This window comes from Ambystoma mexicanum, chromosome 13 (assembly GCF_040938575.1).
Source record: "Ambystoma mexicanum isolate Mex_15411 chromosome 13, UKY_AmexF1_1, whole genome shotgun sequence".
Taxonomy (NCBI): Eukaryota; Metazoa; Chordata; class Amphibia; order Caudata; family Ambystomatidae; genus Ambystoma; species Ambystoma mexicanum.
The window spans coordinates 134,673,301-134,688,922 of record NC_090938.1 but is presented as its reverse complement, the minus strand read 5'-3'; the positions used below and the strand labels follow the sequence as shown (position 1 = coordinate 134,688,922).

The 15,622-nt window shown below is 52.2% G+C and overlaps 1 protein-coding gene across 4 annotated transcripts in view; it reads right to left on the bottom strand.

Annotated features, from left to right (window-relative positions):
* The window catches only part of TULP1 (TUB like protein 1), a 767,520-nt gene that overhangs the window by 246,735 nt on the left and 505,163 nt on the right, over window positions 1-15,622 (bottom strand). For all 4 annotated transcript variants that reach the window (XM_069633446.1, XM_069633445.1, XM_069633447.1 and 1 more), the window contains one exon: window positions 951-1,121. In XM_069633446.1, coding sequence (XP_069489547.1) covers window positions 951-1,121 — 171 coding nt within the window. The remainder of the gene's footprint in view (window positions 1-950; window positions 1,122-15,622) is intronic.

The window sequence follows — 15,622 nt, the reverse complement described above, 5'->3', positions numbered from 1 at the left end:
CATGGGACAGCAGGGGGTTGTTTGTGTCCATGAAGACTTATGGGGTTGCAGAGGGTTACTGGAACCCTGGGAGACTCATGGGGAAGAGCAGGTGGTTCCTGGGGCCTTCGGAGACATGGGGAAGAGCAGGGGGCTACTGGAACTGTGGAAGCCCTGTAAGGACAGTAGCAGGGTAGTGGATCCTTTGCAGATTTATTGAACACAGTAGCGGGTTACTGGAGCATTGGTAGAATTGTGAGCGACAGCAGGGGTTTCCTGGGCCCTACAAATACATGGGATAGCAGAGGGTTATTGGAACCCTGTAGGTAATGTAAGGACAGCCGAGGGTTAGTAGAGAACAGTTGGTGACAGAAGAAGGTTTCTGGAGCTATCAAAGACCTGAGGGTAGTAGGAGAGCTTTTGACGGTGTGCCGACGGCAGCAAAGGAAGACCCGTGGCAACAGCAGATAATGACTGGAGCCTGTGTGCTCCAAGGCCCGGCTCCCTGTGGGTAGCCCAGGACCTGCACGGATGCACCATTATCTGCTGTTACCATGGATACCTAAGACATCACTTTAGAACTAACTGTTGTTTGCATTATCCAAATGGGGTGGAAGTGCAGGACTCGTAAAATCGAACGGAGGTCACACCATGAATATCTGGCTTAGGGCAGGTGGCCCCCCAAGAAGTGACCTTTGCTAAACGGCAAAACGATACGTGAGCTAGGACGGAGCCAGCGACATGCCGGATCTACCCTACAGTCTCTTGCTCAACCAAAGTCAGGTGTGTGTGTTTTTGCATCTAACGCTTGGGACAATCCCTTGGTGTTAAGCGTGGGCTGCTGAGTTGCTTCCTGTAATGAGAAGTCATGTTCACTGCCTGTGTGTAAGGGTGGCTGCCGGGCCTCGAGTGATGGAATACTTTGCGACGTGCGCTGTCTGCGAGCCGCCCTGAAGTAGATGCCCACTCACCTTCTTCTCGTTGTCCAGGTGGACATAGTAGGTGGGGTACATGCCCCGGTCCATCCCTTTCTTGTCTCGGGTAACGCGGCACTTGATGGTCACTCCCTCGGGCGCAGGGCGCACAACAAAGTCTTCTAGGTTGTCCACTTCAATAACGGGGGAGGGAGGCCTCTCTTCCTTCTGCCCACAAGTAGCAAGAAAAACAAGGAGACACTCTGTTAGAGGAGTTCTGTGGGTTTTGGAAGCCATCATTTCTTTTTTTATGAAGGATAGATAGGCTTGGAGGCGGCTCACTCACACTTCCAAGTGTACTGCAGGTGACTTTGCAGACGGGGCAGGGGTGCTTCTAGCTACAGTAGACACATACACTGAACAGGGAAAGGCGCTCTGCAGAACAGACGGCACCTTGTGCTGCGACCAGTCATGAGAGGAAGACCTTGACCTTGTCATTGATGCCTCCACGGCTTTACCTACACGCCCAGCCCAGCCCACATAACACAGCTAGTCTTCTCTGTGAGGGCTGTTCCTTGTCTCCCCCGCTCATCAGAGGGAACAGGCTCCACCTGACCCATCCCGAAACCCATTGGCACATATCCAGCCTATTATTATATTATGAATCCCTGGGGCTTCTGTGCAATTTTAAGGATGCCTGACTCCATTTAAAGGCTGGTCAGAAAAATAGCATACAGTATTATGAAAATTCCACGCCTTTTATTTAAAAAACACACACACACACCGCCAATCTCCCCCCTCCCCTCCTCCGCCCCCATCGTTAATATAGGGCAAGGGAAAAGCAAGACTGCACAGTTTTATGTCTAAAAGACTCAACGAAGCAGCTCTGATATTTACAGCGAGTGGTACAACACATACCTCTCACATTAAATACACCCGAGAACCCTCAAGCTGATGGCCTGTCTTTCCTAGGGTCCTTCAATCAGAGGATCGAGTACCTCAAAATTTGGAGGGGATTGAAGACGCTGTGCCCATGACGCTGACATCCCAAATCCCTTGGGCCTGAAGTTCTCCATGCCTACCAGCTTGCCATGTGACTCAGCCCTACCCACACAAGGGTGTTATCCACTGATGCGATATTTTACTGGAGGACTGTCCTCACACACTGAATGTATGTTCCAGCCCTGCCCAGCCCGATCAGGAGCAGGCACACAGGCTGCAGGGCCCACCCAGCCTGCTCAGGAGCAGGCACACATGCAGGCTACAGGGCTTCACCCAGCCCGCTCAGGAGCAGGCACACATGCAGGCTACAGGGCTTCACCCAGCCCGCTCAGGAGCAGGCACACATGCAGGCTACAGGGCTTCACCCAGCCCGCTCAGGAGCAGGCACACATGCAGGCTACAGGGCCATGGTCCAACCCCACCCAGCCCGCTCAGGAGCAGGCACACATGCAGGCTACAGGGCTTCACCCAGCCCGCTCAGGAGCAGGCACACATGCAGGCTGCAGGGCTTCACCCAGCCCGCTCAGGAGCAGGCACACATGCAGGCTGCAGGGCTTCACCCAGCCCGCTCAGGAGCAGGCACACAGGCTGCAGGGCCATGGTCCAACCCCACCCAGCCCGCTCAGGAGCAGGCACACATGCAGGTTACAGGGCTTCACCCAGCCCGTTCAGGAGCAGGCACACATGCAGGCTGCAGGGCTTCACCCAGCCCGCTCAGGAGCAGGCACACATGCAGGCTACAGGGCTTCACCCAGCCCGCTCAGGAGCAGGCACACATGCAGGCTGCAGGGCTTCACCCAGCCCGCTCAGGAGCAGGCACACAGGCTGCAGGGCCATGGTCCACAGGCTGTAGGGCCATGGTCCAGCCCCACCCAGCCCGATCAGGAGCAGGCACACAGGCTGCAGGGCCCACCCAGCCAGCTCAGGAGCAGGCACACATGCAGGCTACAGGGCTTCACCCAGCCCGCTCAGGAGCAGGCACACATGCAGGCTGCAGGGCTTCACCCGGCCCGCTCAGGAGCAGGCACACATGCAGGCTGCAGGGCTTCACCCAGCCCGCTCAGGAGCAGGCACACAGGCTGCAGGGCCATGGTCCACAGGCTGTAGGGCCATGGTCCAGCCCCACCCAGCTCGATCAGGAGCAGGCACAAAGGCTGCAGGGCCCACCCAGCCCGCTCAGGAGCAGGCACACATGCAGGCTACAGGGCTTCACCCAGCCCGCTCAGGAGCAGGCACACATGCAGGCTGCAGGGCTTCACCCAGCTCACTCAGGAGCAGGCACACAGGCTGCAGGGCCATGGTCCACAGGCTGTAGAGCCATGGTCCAGCCCCACCAAGCCCGATCAGGAGCAGGCACACAGGCTGCAGGGCCCACCCAGCCCGCTCAGGAGCAGGCACACATGCAGGCTACAGGGCTTCACCCAGCCCGCTCAGGAGCAGGCACACAGGCTGCAGGGCCATGGTCCAACCCCACCCAGACCGCTCAGGAGCAGTCACACAGGCTGCAGGGCCATGGTCCACGGGCTGCAGGGCCATGGTCCAGCCCCACCCAGCCCTATCAGGAGCAGACACACAGGCTGCAGGGCCCACCCAGCCTGCTCAGGAGCAGGCACACATGCAGGCTACAGGGCTTCACCCAGCCCGCTCAGGAGCAGGCACACATGCAGGCTACAGGGCCATGGTCCAACCCCACCCAGCCAGCTCAGGAGCAGGCACACATGCAGGCTACAGGGCTTCACCCAGCCCGCTCAGGAGCAGGCACACATGCAGGCTGCAGGGCTTCACCCAGCCCGCTCAGGAGCAGGCACACATGCAGGCTACAGGGCTTCACCCAGCCCGCTCAGGAGCAGGCACACAGGCTGCAGGGCCATGGTCCACAGGCTGTAGGGCCATGGTCCAGCCCCACCCAGCCCGATCAGGAGCAGGCACAAAGGCTGCAGGGCCCACCCAGCCCGCTCAGGAGCAGGCACACATGCAGGCTACAGGGCTTCACCCAGCCCGCTCAGGAGCAGGCACACATGCAGGCTGCAGGGCTTCACCCAGCTCACTCAGGAGCAGGCACACAGGCTGCAGGGCCATGGTCCACAGGCTGTAGAGCCATGGTCCAGCCCCACCAAGCCCGATCAGGAGCAGGCACACAGGCTGCAGGGCCCACCCAGCCCGCTCAGGAGCAGGCACACATGCAGGCTACAGGGCTTCACCCAGCCCGCTCAGGAGCAGGCACACAGGCTGCAGGGCCATGGTCCAACCCCACCCAGACCGCTCAGGAGCAGTCACACAGGCTGCAGGGCCATGGTCCACGGGCTGCAGGGCCATGGTCCAGCCCCACCCAGCCCTATCAGGAGCAGACACACAGGCTGCAGGGCCCACCCAGCCTGCTCAGGAGCAGGCACACATGCAGGCTGCAGGGCTTCACCCGGCCCGCTCAGGAGCAGGCACACATGCAGGCTGCAGGGCTTCACCCAGCCCGCTCAGGAGCAGGCACACAGGCTGCAGGGCCATGGTCCACAGGCTGTAGGGCCATGGTCCAGCCCCACCCAGCCCGATCAGGAGCAGGCACAAAGGCTGCAGGGCCCACCCAGCCCGCTCAGGAGCAGGCACACATGCAGGCTACAGGGCTTCACCCAGCCCGCTCAGGAGCAGGCACACATGCAGGCTGCAGGGCTTCACCCAGCTCACTCAGGAGCAGGCACACAGGCTGCAGGGCCATGGTCCACAGGCTGTAGAGCCATGGTCCAGCCCCACCAAGCCCGATCAGGAGCAGGCACACAGGCTGCAGGGCCCACCCAGCCCGCTCAGGAGCAGGCACACATGCAGGCTACAGGGCTTCACCCAGCCCGCTCAGGAGCAGGCACACAGGCTGCAGGGCCATGGTCCAACCCCACCCAGACCGCTCAGGAGCAGTCACACAGGCTGCAGGGCCATGGTCCACGGGCTGCAGGGCCATGGTCCAGCCCCACCCAGCCCTATCAGGAGCAGACACACAGGCTGCAGGGCCCACCCAGCCTGCTCAGGAGCAGGCACACATGCAGGCTACAGGGCTTCACCCAGCCCGCTGAGGAGCAGGCACACATGCAGGCTACAGGGCCATGGTCCAACCCCACCCAGCCAGCTCAGGAGCAGGCACACATGCAGGCTACAGGGCTTCACCCAGCCCGCTCAGGAGCAGGCACACATGCAGGCTGCAGGGCTTCACCCAGCCCGCTCAGGAGCAGGCACACATGCAGGCTGCAGGGCTTCACCCAGCCCGCTCAGGAGCAGGCACACAGGCTGCAGGGCCATGGTCCACAGGCTGTAGGGCCATGGTCCAGCCCCACCCAGCCCGATCAGGAGCAGGCACAAAGGCTGCAGGGCCCACCCAGCCCGCTCAGGAGCAGGCACACATGCAGGCTACAGGGCTTCACCCAGCCCGCTCAAGAGCAGGCACACATGCAGGCTGCAGGGCTTCACCCAGCTCGCTCAGGAGCAGGCACACAGGCTGTAGGGCCATGGTCCACAGGCTGTAGGGCCATGGTCCAGCCCCACCAAGCCCGATCAGGAGCAGGCACACAGGCTGCAGGGCCCACCCAGCCCGCTCAGGAGCAGGCACACATGCAGGCTACAGGGCTTCACCCAGCCCGCTCAGGAGCAGGCACACAGGCTGCAGGGCCATGGTCCAACCCCACCCAGACCGCTCAGGAGCAGTCACACAGGCTGCAGGGCCATGGTCCACGGGCTGCAGGACCATGGTCCAGCCCCACCCAGCCCGATCAGGAGCAGACACACAGGCTGCAGGGCCCACCCAGCCTGCTCAGGAGCAGGCACACATGCAGGCTACAGGGCTTCACCCAGCCCGCTCAGGAGCAGGCACACAGGCTGCAGGGCCATGGTCCACAGGCTGTAGGGCCATGGTCCAGCCCCACCCAGGAGCAGGCACACAAGCTGCAGGGCCCACCCAGCCCGCTCAGGGGCCGGCACACAGGCTTCAGAGCAGGCACACAGGCTGCAGGGCCCACCCAGCCCACTCAGGAGCAGGCACACAGGCTGCAGGGCATGGTGCTCCTTATCTTCCAGCACCCAAACTTACCCAGGACTGTAGTAAGGTCGCATGAAGCGCTTTAAAGATGTCAAGTAAATAAAACGCATGGCTGCTCATTCAGTGGCTCCGCTGGGGCGTCTAGATGCGCTGCTTTGAGGGATTTGCACTACAGATTAATCCTTTAACCCCAAATATATGACTCTCAGGTGTGAAAATCCATGCGAGTCGAAGGAGTTCTGGGGGGATCAGTGGCCCCGACCAAGAGCTAGAAAGGGGGCCACTGAGGTGTGAGCCTCCCACCGAGCGACGTTAGGTGTCTGCTTCCCTCTGATGGAGCCCACCGGTCGCCATGGTTACTCATCTTGTGAACAAACAATGCCTTCGAGGAAAGGACCTGGAGCACGCGGCCGCATTCTCACTTCTAAGAGCAGAGAAGAGCCAGGGCCACGATGACGATGAAAGGACCGCGTGCACCCAACCTGTTATCCACCATACTATCAAAAGCAGCCCCGCGTCCCGCTGCGTCACGTCGACGTGCCAGGATGTAATCACGTGACTGTGCCATCGATACGTACAGGGCGACACTAGGAAATACAGTCCACACAGACTGATAAAATCACAGTTCATGCTATCGCATGCATCATTACCGCAGCACAAGCTCTGTCTTTTGGAAAACAGACTCCTGGAAGCTCAAACTAACTCCAAAGAGATATTTACCATTAAAAAAAACCCGATTAACACTCCATATATAACCCCCCCCATTCTTCAGGTTCTCAAAAACATCTCAAAAAGTGCAGGCCTTTTCACTTTTAAAATGGAAATCATATTGGCCAGCATTTAGGCCGCTGCTAAACTTGTTATCAGCTCAGATTTAGTAAAAAATGGTCAGCACAGGCACAGCCCCAGTAAGCCACCCTCCTGCGTTCTTCTTTAACACTTCTAAACAGGACAGCATCCTTGGTCTGTTAAAACATTCTTGAGCCCACATGAGCCAAGATTGGTCACATTCGAGCCTGACTTATTAAACACATACCCGCCGTTCCCCTGGGACAGCAAAAGTGCGAGATGGGCGCCTGCTAGCACGACTTATGCCCACTCCCCGAAAAAGGTCAAAGCCGACTGTTACTGACAAAAGCCGAACTAGACCCCAGTTCACTGATCAATTGTTGGATAGTTAGCTCCCCTTTAAAACTCAAAATTGTAGTAAAAATAGCAGTCATGTAGTTGTAGCCATGTTTACTAGAGCGAGGCCCGTCTAGATTTCTGCCCAGGCATGGAACGGAGACAGCCACCCTGATGTTGTGAAATTAACCACTGAGGATGGTCGAACAAAGACTATGGTGAGAATAGTCTACTTGACTTCAGTACCGCTTTCAATACTGTGTGTCATGATCCTGTCACCTCGAGAATCAGGGGTGCTCCCGAGGCATACCTCTCAACTCACACGCTTTTGGCGGGTGTCACCCGCCTTGTAAACAGCTGACTCACCCGCCAAGCCTCCTGCAAGCCCATTCGTTTCAATGGGCCTCTCACCCGCCAAAAATTAAATCGGGTGTTTTCACCCGCCTTTGCGACCCAAATGGTTGAGAGCTATGTCCCGAGGGGTGTTCCTAGCACTGATATTGCATCCTCTAGGAGGAATTCTGGAATTGGTCCCATTCCGCACTCCGGTGCCAGATGGCATTCTGGTACCCTTGTAGTCCTCTTCTCCGTGAAACCATGGGACCTCTGAATTTGAAATGACCGCGCTCACTTCTGGCTTAAACCGGTCATGATCCTGCACAGAGCCAGACCCCTGGTACTTGTCAACACATTTCCCTGGTAACTTGGAAACCTAAACTGCAGTCCAAAATCTGGTTTTGGTCTTTCAAACATTACCTTGCTTCAAACCATGCCAAGCCTGCATTCTGGGGGTAGGGCCTTAAGTGCTTGCAGCTGGGCCATTGGCCAGTTGCTTTCACCTGTAAGCGGCATAATCTGGGCCCTTAGGATTGCTTGTTTCCAGCGGTGCAGTGGGAAGAGAAAGTGGCCCTGGAAATGATTTTCAAAGTGGCGCCTTTTACACTGTACAAGCTAAAGTGGCAAAGACGCAGTACCCCTCTAAGTATGGTATGGGGGGTTCTCCACTCTAGAGAAATTTGGAAACATGTATCCAAATTGTGTATTTTAAAGTATATTGTCTCCCTATGTAGATATTAAAATGCACATTAACATCACTATAAATGGACATGATGCATATGTTAACAGTGCACAATAACATGCTAGAGGTTTTATCACACATTGCTTGCTTCAGAGGGATGTGGGGGAGAGGCGAGCTGAAGGATGGTGGTGTGCTGACTGGGAGAGAGGGCAAAAGAAGGGCACGATCAGGGTGCCTACACTAAAGAGGCCCATGGTGGAGAGGTTTCCCGGGAAATCTCAGATGTCCTCGTAGGCAAGTCCTGTTGGGTGTCCTGACCCACGTTTGAGCTATCATGCTGCAACATTTGGTGCTGTGGGCTTAGAAAAATCCAAGATGGCCAAAAAGCCCACATGTGCACCAGAATCCAGGAGAACCACGCAGTTTGTGCGCACACCAAAATGGCTGCCTAACTTGCCACCCACCAGTGCGAGCATGATGGGCCAGGGTGCCATGAGTGGAATGGGTGCCAAAGGTAAAACAGCAGCGCCTGTTAGCTCAAAAACGCTTTAAAATTACCTTTGGTTTCTCTGAATGCCAGCTCAAAATGCCTATTTTCAAACATTGCAACACATCCAAAAATCTCACTGAACACCAGTGGACATCTGGCAGAATGAAGTATGTGTGCATACTAAATCTGGGAAGATGAAGAGCCCAAAACAATGTTCATAACAAAACTGGCTGAGCTATGCATGTCAGCAGCCTAACTGAAACTGGATTAAAACCACCAAAATCGAAATGTTTAAATTAACTGAGTGACCTACTTTTGAGTGTCACATAGTTTGTGACTGTTAAAATGTTTTGAACTTAGAATCAGCATTCTAGCTGCATATGTAAAAATTGCCTTGACTTATACTGGGGAACAAAAAGTGACATTTTACCTGAAACCTGGCTTAAGGAAACTGGAATTCTGCCAGACAGCTACCCCCGACAGCAGTGGGGGCTTGCCCAACAAATGCATTCCCAGGCCTGGCTGCATTCTGTTGCTCCTGCCAAAAGGAGGTCACACACTCTCTGATTGAATTACCAGGGGATTGCAAGAAACTAAAGAAAGGGCCCAGGCAGATGGTTTATTGGGGTGGTCGTAAATGGCTTCCTTTTGAACAAAGCCCTTCCTTGACTCAGGCAAATGTTATATTGGGGGCGTCGTAAAAGTGGCTTCCTCTTGGCAGAAACGGGGAGGGGCAGCCCCTCTGAGGACAGGCTGAGCTTAAAGAAAGTGGGCAAACAGGTTTCTCAACCATGTGACCTGGAAAGACACACCCCTCTTGGCCAGAATATGATTTTAAGAATGATGTATAACACATGGTGCGGACTTGTCAAAATTATCTAAATGATACCATAATTCTTGTGATTTTTCTGCCCACATTTTAAGAGGTTTTAGGGCCCGGTGGTATGATCTGGGGGTTTACGAGCGGAAAAGAGGCTGTTACTCTAAATGTCTGCATGTTAAAAATCTGACACTTCATCAATTCATGTCCATACTCCTTGCGCACATGTGTGTAAATTTGGGTAAATGTCTGATATTGCAAAACCAGTTAAAAAGCACAAAATGTTGTCATTTCTGAATGCAAGCCCCCAGGAAGAGCAGAGTTTGAACAGAGTATACCTCATGTGATATGTGATGGGTGCATGTAATTTTAAACAACTGTGTATCTGTGCAATATGTATTTGGGTCAAATATAGATTTATGTGCAATTTGACAGGTGAGTGTCCTTTCTGCAGGCCATAAAACAGCATCACCATGACTCACATTTCCTTTCCCCTATCAAGGAAGAGAGAAAAGCTTGACCAATGATCAGTTGAGAGAGGGGCTGGCTTAGTGATGCTGCGCACACACCCACTTTCAAAAGACATAAAAAGAGCCACTGGAAGCTAGAGAGAGATTCAAATCCAGTTGCTGCGGAGCGTTTTGCCGGACCACACAACATCTAGAAGATACCAGTTCCAGACTGACTCCAGCTACATACTCCAGAACCTAGAACTTATACTTTAGAACCTAAATCAGAGGCCTAAAACCACAAGCTGAGTTCTCTGCCGCAGGCCTCAAATCATTGCAAGCTACTCACAGCCGGGCGAGCTGCTTGAATCCCTTGCCCAGAACTTTTGCCAAGACCAGTGCAGAGATCCAGGAGCCGTGCAGAGACCGCTGTATCCGGACAGACCAGACCAGAGATCCAGAGTGACCCAGACCGCTGTGAGCAGAACCAGAGAGCTGACCCAGATCACTGTGAAGTGCCGAGACCAGAACCGGAGTCCAGTCCAAAACCTGATCAGATCCGTGGCGAGGCCTATTTCAAAAATATATTGTGAGTACCTAGCAGAACTGTGCAGAACCAATCTCTTAGTTAAAATAATCTAATCCAAACTATTTTAATCTAACCAGAACTGCCTCCTAGAAGTTGTCACTTGTTATTTTGTAAAGCTGCACCACTGTCATTTGTCAATTCTGCAGCTGCATAGCTGTCACCTGTCATTTTGAGTTTACTTAAAATCCGAAAAACTACCTTTATTTAATCGTCCGTATCTCTGGCACCGTTTGGGCTACAAACTTTCCTCTGAAAGCTTAGAATCTAAGCTCTCCAACAAGCCTAGAACCGACTTCCTACTCCTTATACTTGTTCTGCAATCACGATTCACGCACTCGCGAATTTTACCGCGATTTGCGATTTGGCCCGATTTTTTTACTTGTAAAAAGATAGTTGCTTTTGGCTGAACTGCTAAAATTCGTTTGCCTCTTAAGAACCATCCCTGGATCATTGCTAAAGTGAGCCTGAACTCATCCCAAGTATCTCTCACTCACCCTGAACCTCCTAAAGGGAATTAAAAGCATTTTCAGCATATTTCTCACTTCATTGCCACCACATTCAAAGCACTTGGGCCTGTGTTTTAAAACTCATACCGGTTTTCTCTAAGCTTGCTGGGGTGGGAATTGAATTTCGTATTGTATTTGATTGCATTCCTGAGAACTGTGTGCTCCTCTTTCCATCTACTTCCATGTCTTACATTGCATAGGGGAGGGGGGTGAATTGCCAGAGAAAAAGTGATTATATTATCTTTTGCTAAAATCATATCAAGTATTTCTGTACTGCATTTTATTCCTCATTGTTTTTCCCTTGAAATCATAAAAGTATTTTTGCTGCCTTATCCATCCTACACCCAATCCTCATTGATTATAAAGAAGTGCGCTAGTGTCAGATTACCCATTGTTGATCAACATCATATGTCTAAGTTTACTATCAGATATTAATTTATTATAAAGTGTGATATATATATATATATATTGTTTAAATTCTCAAATAAACCTTTTAAACTTGCAAAACAGAACTACTTCTTGGCTCAGTGGGGTCAGGGGGATTCTAAGAGAGGGGTGTTATATAGGGGTAGCCATCCAGAACTCATGAACTGGACATAAAGATATATCAATAAGGGTTTCCATTCAGTATCCCAGACTAGGCATTGACTTAGCTGTAGTGTTGAATTGAATCTTCTTACAGACAACAAGTGCTTGTTGTTCCTTCTTCCTGATCAGGAGAGCAGCTGCACTTCACAAGTACTTGTTGCTCCTTCTTCCTGATCAGGAGAGCAGCTGCACTTCACAGGTGCTTGATGCTCTTTCTTCCTGATCAGGAGAGCAGCTGCACTTCACAAGTGCTTGTTGCTCTTTCTTTTTTTTATTTTTTCTAAATTTTTGATTCAATTGCGAAGCAATTTTTACAAAATTTAAATTCCGCCAAATCGTCATTTTCGTTAGGTCAGTTCCTAATTGGGTAGGTAGGTAGAGGTATATTGGAGCTGTTGATCGACCACATTTTTCCCTACCAAGAGTTCCAGTTTACTGGATGTCCAAGAACTTCAGGAAAGAGGTCACTCCAATTACACCTTGTCTATTGTTTCCGCATGTCAGAAGGTTCCACAGGTTGTCTGCATCCAGGGTTCTGAAGTTTTCCAGTGGTTCAGCAAGAAATCTTATTCTTTCACTTTTGAGTTCTTTGCACTCCAACAGTAGGCGCCTACTGGTTTCCACAAAGGAATCTTCCTTGCAGAACCGGCAAATGTTCGTGTGCGACTGCTTTCGTATCGCTAGTATTTAGTTTGTTTTGATTTGATTTAGCCGAAATCTTAGGAAAGATCTGCTTAGCCTTTTTTCCGGGAATTGCTTTAGGTACCCTCTGACATCGTTCAACTTCATAGGTGTTGACAGGAAATCTTTAGTCAGGGAGTACCTATGGCCGCCTCCTGGGTGTTGATCCAGTCTGCCTCAAGGAGCTTCTTTGAGACTTTGTTTGGGTTTTGTGTCAGCAATTCAACAGTTGTATCCAGCTGCACCTCACAAGTGCTTGTTGCTCTTTCTTCCTGATCAGGAGAATAGCTGCACTTCACAAGTGATATGATATGTTATTTGTAACGCGCCTATACACAAGTGTTTCAAGGCGCGATGAGGCAGGGGGAGGGAACAAGGGAACACAGACAACGTTCCTACTAGGCCAAGTGTCATTCAGATCGCGCAAGTGCAAGGGTAGAGGGGAAGGGGAAAAGTGCAAGGGAAAGGGAGAGGGGAAAGTGCAGTACAGGGGAAGTAGAATAACAAGATAAATAATAATAAGGGCCAACTGGTGGCAAGTGCAAGGTAAGTGCAGACAAGTGCTGGGAAGGGGGCTGTAAGGATACAGAGACAGTACCGCAGTGCAGGGGTTGCCAGGGAGGCAGTGCAAGGAGAGAGTGGCTGGGCCAAGGGCCGAGATCAGTGAGAGTGGCCCAGTTGCAGATTCAGTGCATTTTCAGTCAGGAATTTAGCAGGGGAGAGGGGGAGAGAAAGCAGAAGCAAAGAGGAAGGTTTTGAGGTGTTTCCAGAACCGGAGATGGTTCTCCTCAAGTTTCAGGGAGGCAGGAAGGTTGTTCCAGAGGGAGGCCCCTGCCGAGGAGAGAGATCTACCCCCAACTCGTTGCTTGGAGAAGCGGCTGACCCTGAGGGAGTTGGAGGCGGATGAGCGAAGAGCACGAGAGGGCAGATATTTAGGAAGAGAGAGTTGAAGGTATATTGGCCCCAGGCCCCAGAAGGCCTTGTTTTGAACTTAATCCTCGCAGCCACTGGGAGCCAATGTATGGATTTCAGACCATGAGAGATACGATCCCTGGGCTTGAGGCCAAGGACAAGTCTCGCAGTCCTGTTCTGGATGAGTTGCAGAGGGTGGAGAGTAGAGGCAGCTAGATCTAGATAGAAGCTGTTACAGTAGTCCAGCTCAGAGAGAACCAGGGCTCTGGAGACGTGAGCTTCTGGGGGAAGGAGAGGAAAGGAAGAATACCTCTGAGGAGGTGCAGAAGGAGAGTGTGGAGTCAAAGATGACCCCGAGGTTTTTTGCCTTGCAGGTAGGAGCAAGAAGAGGGCCAAGAGAGGCCGGCCAGAGAGCTGCAGGGAAGGAGGGAGTGGGGGTGCCGATGAGTAGAATCTCAGTCTTGCTGGCATTAAGGCAGAGGTCATTGGTGGCACACCATTCCTGGATAGCAGACAGACAGTCAGAGATAAGGGAAGGAGAGGAGGAGGCTGAGGGTAGCCTGAAAATGAGCTGGGTATCATCCGCATAGCACTGAAAGTTGGGGCAGAGAGCGGCGATGCGGTGGGAAATCCTGATCAGGAGAGCAGCTGCACTTCGCAAGTGCTTGTTTCTCTGGAGAGCAGCTGCACTTCACAAGTGCTTGTTGCTGTTTCTTCCTGATCAGGGGAGCAGCTGCACTCCTTTGCAGCTAGAAATCATTGCCTGCAAGCTTGCTCCTAGCTTTACAACCTTGTGTGCAGATTCCTTGTGTGTGTTGGACTGCTCCCCAGACGTCCATGCAGCACCTTCAAGTTCCCAGTGAGGCACTGCAACAGAATACTGGTCCATGTTGCTATTACGAATGCCCGTGCTCGCCTGTCAGGGTATCGTGATACCATTCTCTATTCACCTGGTTGTTCAAAATACCCCTGCTCCCCGATAGATTCCTGTCACTTTCTGGCCTTACTTCCTGTATCTGTTAGTGCCAAAGCCTAAAATGAGTGTTAGTTGCAGAGTGAGCGAGATCTCTGCTGCCTCTCTCGCTCTGTTGGCTAATTTCCAGGCCTTTGCCTTCCTTTGTCCTGCATCTCCAGCCCCTGAGTAGGTCCCGCTGCCACCGTCACCGACTTCATGAACTAGACCAGCCTTTCCTTGGAAACTCAGCTTCCCAATGCCTCATAGGATCAAGATGCGTTCTCCTGTTAGTTGTATTCTGTTTCAAGGCGCTACATAACATTTACCAAGAGTGCCAGTGGGTAGACACCTAATAAAGCCTTATGCAGACAAAGACCATCTTAGCTGTCTTTCTCCAGAGAGATGCTGGACCTCGCAGCGAAGCGCTGCAATATGATTGGGTGATCTATATGTAAGTGAAGGGTCGGTCCCATTCTCTCCTTTCTACCATGGCTACCCATCGTATGTGCTCTTTATAGTTCTTCTATCCACCTGCTCTATTTGCTCTCTACACCTGCAATGTACTTTTGCTCTGTTAATCGTTGGAGCCTCATATTGGTATTGTGTTATGATAGATGTATATGTGTCCCACTCTCTATACTGCATTTTTCATTCGACTCCAGTTGGAGTCTTGCCTAAGGCCAGCCCACAGGTATTGCCCATTCTTGTTAGACCATCCTGCCCACTGCCTTTCTGCCCTGCCAGGAGTCTGATATACGGTAAACTAGCACTCCTGATTTTTTATATTCAAGCTCTGCGTGGAGGCCACTCTATCCTGGTATTGCCTATGGGACCTGACAGCCTCGGCAGGATCTCCCATTAGAGAGTATGGTCATAGTGGGTGGAGTCAGTGTTGAATTGGTTTGCCTCCTCGCTAAAGGACATAGACCAGACTGTTTTTGGAGGAACGTACATCCTCTGCTGCGGGGTTTCACAGGAATGCAGCTGTAACCGATCCCCTTCAATTTATGTTCTACTCTTCATTGGAAACTCAAAACATAGAGGCCACCTGGCACCTGTTCTTCCCCTTGCTGAATTCTTCGAGCCTACATTTACCTCTATGTAATCAGCTTGGAAGCTAGAGGTATATCTGGCTGAGAAAATGTCTCCAGGCTATACAAGCAACCCATATACAGGGATCCATGTGAAGCTCTTAGGAAGACTTTACAATAACAGAATGCAACGGGGTAGTATAGCTCAGTGCCAACGTGCTCATCTTGGAAGCAAGGCGACACAGAGCAACACAGGGTTGAATCCCGGGTCCGCGCTTAGGTCGCGTTATAAAAAAACAATTAAAAGTATACCAGCAAGGCTGGCTCCTGGCCTCAGAAAATATCACATTTCTGAAGGTCTGAATTCCTTACACTGGCAAAAGGGTAGTGTGCGAAACACTCTTCCTTAAAAAAAAAAACGTGATTAGCATCTTTCCCATATGGAATGTAACAGAAGATCTGGGTCAAAGCCTAGTCAGGAGTGCTGTATTCTGCAGGGACCACCTTTCTCAACATTACAAGGTACACGTTGGTCGTAAGACGAGGGC